Raw genomic sequence first — 9,714 nt, forward strand, 5'->3', positions numbered from 1 at the left:
CACACACACACACGGACATCACTGAGGCACTAATCTCACACACATACACAGGGACATCACTGAGACACTAATCACACACACACACATACACTCGGACATCAGTGAGGCACAGATCACACACACACGGACATCACTGAGGCACTGATCACACAGACATACACACACAAGGACATCTCTGAGGCACTGATCACACACACACACACACACACACACACACACGGACATCACTGAGGTACTAATGTCACACACACATACAGGGACATCACTGAGGCCCTAATCACACACACACACACGGACATCAGTGAGGCACAGATCACACACACACACGGACATCACTGAGGCACTGATCACACACACACACACGGACATCACTGAGGCACTAATCACACACACACACACACACACACACACACAGGGACATCACTGAGGCACTGATCACACACACAGGGACATCACTGAGGCACTGATCACACACAGGGACATCACTGAGGCACTGATCACACACACACACACACAGGTACATCACTGAGGCACTGATCACACACACACACACACACACACAAACAAACACACACACACACACACACACACACACGGACATCAGTGAGGCACTGATCACACACACACACAGGGACATCAGTGAGGCACTGATCACACACACACACACACACACAGGGACATCAGTGAGGCACTGATCACACACACACACATAGGGACATCACTGAGGCACTGATCACACACACACACACACACACACACAGGGACATCAGTGAGGCACTTATCACACACACACTGGGACCTCAGTGAGGCTCTGATCACACACACACACACACACAGGGACATCAGTGAGGCACTGATCACACACACACACACACACACACACACACACACACACACACACACACACACACACACACAGGGACATCAGTGAGGCACTGATCACACACACACACACACAGGTACATCACTGAGGCACTGATCACACACACACACACACACACACACACACACACACAGGGACATCACTGAGGCACTGATCACACACACACACACAGACATCACTGAGGCACTGATCACACACACACACAGGGACATCACTGAGGCACTGATCACACACACACACACACGGACATCACTGAGGCACTAATCACACACACACACACACACAGGGACATCACTGAGGCACTGATCACACACACAGGGACATCACTGAGGCACTGATCACACACACAGGGACATCACTGAGGCACAAATCACACACACACACATACACACACGGACATCAGTGAGGCACAGATCACACACACACACACACACACACACGGACATCAGTGAGGCACAGATCACACACACACACGGACATCACTGAGGCACTGATCACACACACACACACACACACGGACATCACTGAGGCACTAATCACACACACACACACAGGGACATCACTGAGGCACTGATCACACACACAGGGACATCACTGAGGCACAGATCACACAGGGACATCACTGAGGCACTGATCACACACAGGGACATCACTGAGGCACTGATCACACACACACACACACACACACACACACACAGGTACATCACTGAGGCACTGATCACACACACACACACACACACACACACACACACACACACACACACACACAGGGACATCACTGAGGCACTGATCACAAACACACACACAGACATCACTGAGGCACTGATCACACACACACACACACACACACACACACACACACACACACACACACACGGACATCACTGAGGCACTGATCACACACACACACACACACACACACACACACACACACACATAGGGACATCAGTGAGGCACAGATCACACACACACGGACATCACTGAGGCACTGATCACACAGACATACACACACAAGGACATCTCTGAGGCACTGATCACACACACACACACACACACGGACATCAGTGAGGCACAGATCACACACACACACGGACATCACTGAGGCACTGATCACACACACACACACACGGACATCACTGAGGCACTAATCACACACACACACACACACACACACACACACACACACACACACACACGGACATCACTGAGGCACTGATCACACACACAGGGACATCACTGAGGCACAGATCACACAGGGACATCACTGAGGCACTGATCACACACGGGGACATCACTGAGGCACTGATCACACACAGAGGGACATCACTGAGTCACTGATCACACACACACACACGGACATCACTGAGGCACTGATCACACACACAGACATAGACATCACTGAGGCACTGATCACACACACACACACACACACACACGGACATCACTGAGGCACTAATCTCACACACATACACAGGGACATCACTGAGACACTAATCACACACACACACATACACTCGGACATCAGTGAGGCACAGATCACACACACACGGACATCACTGAGGCACTGATCACACAGACATACACACACAAGGACATCTCTGAGGCACTGATCACACACACACACACACACACACACGGACATCACTGAGGTACTAATGTCACACACACATACAGGGACATCACTGAGGCCCTAATCACACACACACACACGGACATCAGTGAGGCACAGATCACACACACACACACGGACATCACTGAGGCACTGATCACACACACACACACGGACATCACTGAGGCACTAATCACACACACACACACACAAACAGGGACATCACTGAGGAACTGATCACACACACAGGGACATCACTGAGGCACTGATCACACACAGGGACATCACTGAGGCACTGATCACACACACACACACACACAGGTACATCACTGAGGCACTGATCACACACACACACACAGGGACATCACTGAGGCACTGATCACACACACACAGACATCACTGAGGCACTGATCACACACACACACACACACACAGGGACATCACTGAGGCACTGATCACACACACACACACACACATAGGGACATCAGTGAGGCACAGATCACACACACACGGACATCACTGAGGCACTGATCACACAGACATACACACACAAGGACATCTCTGAGGCACTGATCACACACACACACACACACACACACACACGGACATCAGTGAGTCACAGAGCACACACACACACGGACATTACTGAGGCACTGATCACACACACACACACACACACGGACATCACTGAGGCACTAATCACACACACACACACACACACAGGGACATCACTGAGGCACTTATCACACACAAAGGGACATCACTGAGGCAAAGATCACACAGGGACATCACTGAGGCACTGATCACACACAGGGACATCACTGAGGCACTGATCACACACACACACAGACACACACACACACAGGGACATCACTGAGGCACTGATCACACACACATAGACACACACAGGGACATCACTGAGGCACTGATCACACACACACACAGGGACATCACTGAGGCACTGATCACACACACACACACACACAGACATCACTGAGGCACTGATCACACACACACACACACACACACACACACACACACACACGGACATCAGTGAGGCACTGATCACACACACACACAGGGACATCAGTGAGGCACTGATCACACACACACACACAGGGACATCAGTGAGGCTCTGATCACACACACACACACACAGGGACATCAGTGAGGCACTGATCACACACACACACATAGGGACATCACTGAGGCACTGATCACACACACAGGGACATCAGTGAGGCACTGATCACACACACACACAGGGACATCAGTGAGGCACTGATCACACAAACACACATAGGGACATCACTGAGGCACTGATCACACACACACACACACACACACAGGGACATCAGTGAGGCACTGATCACACACACACACAGGGACATCAGTGAGGCACTGATCACACACACACACACAGGGACATCAGTGAGGCACTGATCACACACACACACATAGGGACATCACTGAGGCACTGATCACACACACACACACACACACACACAGGGACATCAGTGAGGCACTGATCACACACACACACTGGGACATCAGTGAGGCTCTGATCACACACACACACACAGGGACATCAGTGAGGCACTGATCACACACACACACACAGGGACATCAGTGAGGCACTGATCACACACACACACACACACAGGGACATCAGTGAGGCACTGATCACACACACACACAGGGACATCAGTGAGGCACTGATCACACACACACACAGGTACATCACTGAGGCACTGATCACACACACACACACACACACACACAAACACAGGGACATCACTGAGGCACTGATCACACACACACACACAGACATCACTGAGGCACTGATCACACACACACACAGGGATATCACTGAGGCACTGATCACACACACACACACACACACACACGGACATCAGTGAGGCACAGATCACACACACACACGGACATCACTGAGGCACTGATCACACACACACACACACACACACGGACATCACTGAGGCACTAATCACACACACACACACACACACACACACACACACACACACAGGGACATCACTGAGGCACTGATCACACACACAGGGACATCACTGAGGCACAAATCACACACACACACATACACACACGGACATCAGTGAGGCACAGATCACACACACACACACACACACACGGACATCAGTGAGGCACAGATCACACACACACACGGACATCACTGAGGCACTGATCACACACACACACACACACACGGACATCACTGAGGCACTAATCACACACACACACACAGGGACATCACTGAGGCACTGATCACACACACAGGGACATCACTGAGGCACAGATCACACAGGGACATCACTGAGGCACTGATCACACACAGGGACATCACTGAGGCACTGATCACACACACAGGGACATCACTGAGGCACTGATCACACACACACACACACACACACACGGACATCACTGAGGCACTGATCACACACACAGACATAGACATCACTGAGGCACTGATCACACACACACACGGACATCACTGAGGCACTAATCTCACACACATACACAGGGACATCACTGAGACACTAATCACACACACACACACACTCGGACATCAGTGAGGCACAGATCACACACACACGGACATCACTGAGGCACTGATCGCACAGACATACACACACAAGGACATCTCTGAGGCACTGATCACACACACACACACACACACACACACACACACACACACACACACACACACGGACATCACTGAGGTACTAATGTCACACACACATACAGGGACATCACTGAGGCCCTAATCACACACACACACACGGACATCAGTGTGGCACAGATCACACACACACACGGACATCTCTGAGGCACTGATCACACACACACACACGGACATCACTGAGGCACTAATCACACACACACACACAGGGACATCACTGAGGCACTGATCACACACACAGGGACATCACTGAGGCACAGATCACACAGGGACATCACTGAGGCACTGATCACACACAGGGACATCACTGAGGCACTGATCACACACACACACACACAGGTACATCACTGAGGCACTGATCACACACACACACACACACACAGGGACATCACTGAGGCACTGATCACAAACACACACACAGACATCACTGAGGCACTGATCACACACACACACACACACACACACACACACACACACACACACACATCACTGAGGCACTGATCACACACACACACACACACACACACACACAGGGACATCAGTGAGGCACAGATCACACACACACGGACATCACTGAGGCACTGATCACACAGACATACACACACAAGGACATCTCTGAGGCACTAATCACACACACACACACACACACACACACACACACACACACACACACACACACGGACATCACTGAGGCACTGATCACACACACACACACACACACACACACACATAGGGACATCAGTGAGGCACAGATCACACACACACGGACATCACTGAGGCACTGATCACACAGACATACACACACAAGGACATCTCTGAGGCACTGATCACACACACACACACACACACACACACACACACACACGGACATCAGTGAGGCACAGATCACACACACACACGGACATCACTGAGGCACTGATCACACACACACACACACACGGACATCACTGAGGCACTAATCACACACACACACACACAGGGACATCACTGAGGCACTAATCTCACACACATACACAGGGACATCACTGAGACACTAATCACACACACACACATACACTCGGACATCAGTGAGGCACAGATCACACACACACGGACATCACTGAGGCACTGATCACACAGACATACACACACAAGGACATCTCTGAGGCACTAATCACACACACACACACACAGGGACATCACTGAGGCACTTATCACACACACAGGGACATCACTGAGGCAAAGATCACACAGGGACATCACTGAGGCACTGATCACACACAGGGACATCACTGAGGCACTGATCACACACACACAGACACACACACACACAGGGACATCACTGAGGCACTGATCACACACACATAGACACACACAGGGACATCACTGAGGCACTGATCACACACACACACAGGGACATCACTGAGGCACTGATCACACACACACACACACAGACATCACTGAGGCACTGATCACACACACACACACACACACACACACACACACACGGACATCACTGAGGCACTGATCACACACACACACACACACACACACACACACACACACACACGGACATCAGTGAGGCACAGATCACACACACACACGGACATCAGTGAGGCACAGATCACACACACACACATAGGGACATCACTGAGGCACTGATCACACACACACACAGGGACATCACTGAGGCACTGATCACACACACATAGACACACACAGGGACATCACTGAGGCACTGATCACACACACACACAGGGACATCACTGAGGCACTGATCACACACACACACACACACACACACACACACACACACACACGGACATCAGTGAGGCACTGATCACACACACACACACACACACACACACACACAGGGACATCAGTGAGGCACAGATCACACACACACACACACACACACAGGGACATCACTGAGGCACTGATCACACACACATAGACAGACACAGGGACATCACTGAGGCACTGATCACACACACACACACACACACACGGACATCAGTGAGGCACTGATCACACACCCAGACACAGGGACATCAGTGAGGCACTGATCACACACACACACACACACACACACACACAGGGACATCAGTGAGGCACAGATCACACACACACACGGACATCACTGAGGCACTGATCACACACACACACACACACGGACATCACTGAGGCACTGATCACACACACAGGGACATCACTGAGGCACAGATCACACAGGGACATCACTGAGGCACTGATCACACACAGGGACATCACTGAGGCACTGATCACACACACACACACACACACACACACACAAACAGGGACATCACTGAGGCACTGATCACACACATATAGACACACACAGGGACATCACTGAGGCACTGATCACACACACACACAGGGACATCACTGAGGCACTGATCACACACACACACACACACACACACATGCATACTTGTTTTTGTGACCTTTTCAGGACCCATGACTGGTTTGTCCATCATGGGGACGCCTGCTTCCCATTGCCCAAACAGCTTGATCAGCAAACCGTGCCTGCTGGTGGGTATCTATATCATATCACCCGGCGCGCATGTGCCGTATAGCTTGGTGACAGAAACCGGACACCATTATACCTCACCGGGACCTAGTCAGTTTTTCCTAACCATGTGGGTACTCCCTATGCCTCACTGGGACCTACTCAGGTATTCCTAACCATGTGGGTACACCCTTTGCTATGACCACTAAATGGTTTCACCACAGTAAATAAAAAAGACGCCTTGGTTGGACCAACATAAATTTTATTCAGGCTGTACACTGTCGCTTGATAGCAGTTATTCGGTTTTTTATGTAGTACTTGACTGACAGCCAGTTCCTAGCCTTCAGAGCCTGCTCCTCAGCGCCGAGGCAGGCGTTACAATCCTTTTTGCCGGGGACCTTGCAGGAGAGGATGAATCTCATCAGGTGTCTCTCAACTGCTGCTGCTTCTTTTCTGCTCCACGGTTTCTTTTTAGAGCCCATGCAATCACCTATGCAAGACAGGGAAGAGATCAGTCAACCAAAAACTCACCGCCAGCCCAAGCCACCCAATGAATTTGATGGACACACACCTTTAGTAGCCATGGGTGCATGCCTCTCCATCACTTTCAGTGCACTGGCATCTCCCTCCTCCACGTGCACTGCTCCAGCTTCCACCTCTGGCTCATCATCAGACTCATCACTGGCTAGCGGGATTGGTTCTGGAAATACAAAGATAAACAGAGATCCCCGGTCACAGTTTCCCCCTTAGACTGTCAGCCCATGGAACAACCAGTCGGGTGAGGGACCATGCTACTTACCATTGGGATCAATGGAGATTTCTTCCAGGCTTTGTCCCTTAAAGTCAGCCAATCGACCTTGCTGGAGTGCCACAAAGAGTTTGCTAATTTTTGCCAATTGCAGGGTACCTTCAGGGAGGCGGTAGTACTGGCGGTGCACCCGGATATCGTGCCCTAGGAAATCGGCCAGCTGATCCATCTCCGTGTCACTCATGTTCAGCACCCTCGAAAGGGTGGCCACATGTTTCCGAAGCCTGGTAGAGGAGAGAGCTTCTGGATGCTTGGCTCCACATGCCCGTGCATAGAGTCGAATGCAGTCGGATCCTCTGAGGTGTGACAAGGCGGAGGGTCTTGCAAACATATATACATTGTCAGGACTGACACCACACTCTACCCTTTTCTCTGTGAGGTGCTCCAATGCCCTCTGCATGCAAGGGGACAGGAGGACAGGGACTTTCCTGCCTCTCTTACCAGGAATCTCAATGCGTGTGAAGTGCTGACATAGCCTCTTTTCTGGCTCTGACAGGGCCAGCGCCACATCACCCTGTAAATCAGCTGTGTGCCGAGATGCAAAAGAGCAAAGCTTCATCTTTGAGACCTCACCTTCCCTACGTCGGTTGAATAGGATTAGTTGTGTGAGGGTTACCTTGGCCAGCAGCAACCACTTCTTTGTGGTCGGGTGAGTGGACAAATCCTCTAGGTATTCCCGCTGTCTGTCAGTGAGATAAAGGTGCAACTGTTTTACATCATCAGTGAAAGGTAGAAGGGGGGGGGTGTTCCATTTTTGCTCCTCTAGGGTTTTGAGGGCAGCAGCCGAGATCATCTCGCTCCACCTTGCCTTGTATAGTTTTTGGAAGCTCCGTGCGCTCTCCACGGTCGGGGCATGGCCCTCCATAAGTGCCTGGCACTCAACCATGGTAGATATTTTTTGGAGGCTATGGCCCACTTTCAGGGCCAGTGAGGGAACCTTATAGGTATTCGTCAATTCAGCATAGCCGGCCAGGCTCCTTACGGCAGTTATGACCTGCAGGAAGTTTGCAGGGCAGATGAACTCTGCCATGCTCCTCAGAGGACTAACCATCCTGGCATGCAGTAACAGTCGCCCCACCTCTCTGAGCTTCTGCCGTATATAATCATGCTTACTGACATCCGAACCATGCCGGTTAAAGAGGTGGAGACCAAACTGCATGATGCAAGGGTCACCCTTTATTACCTGTAC

At 51.0% G+C, this 9,714-nt stretch overlaps 1 protein-coding gene across 1 annotated transcript in view; it reads right to left on the reverse strand.

Moving 5' to 3' along the window:
• Window positions 1–7,655: 7,655 nt before the first annotated feature.
• LOC148431057 (uncharacterized) overlaps window positions 7,656–9,714 on the reverse strand; it is a 3,257-nt gene continuing 1,198 nt past the window's right edge. The window contains exons 1-3 of the mRNA XM_088466382.1: window positions 8,517–9,714; window positions 8,289–8,417; window positions 7,656–8,207 (exon numbers count right to left, since the gene is read on the reverse strand). The exon at window positions 8,517–9,714 is cut by the window's right edge and continues 1,198 nt beyond it. Coding sequence (XP_088322508.1) covers window positions 7,984–8,207; window positions 8,289–8,417; window positions 8,517–9,714 — 1,551 coding nt within the window. The 3' untranslated portion in view covers window positions 7,656–7,983. The remainder of the gene's footprint in view (window positions 8,208–8,288; window positions 8,418–8,516) is intronic.

Source organism: Taudactylus pleione, unplaced genomic scaffold (genome assembly GCF_031769625.1).
Source record: "Taudactylus pleione unplaced genomic scaffold, aTauple2 ptg002994l, whole genome shotgun sequence".
Classification (NCBI taxonomy): Eukaryota; Metazoa; Chordata; class Amphibia; order Anura; family Myobatrachidae; genus Taudactylus; species Taudactylus pleione.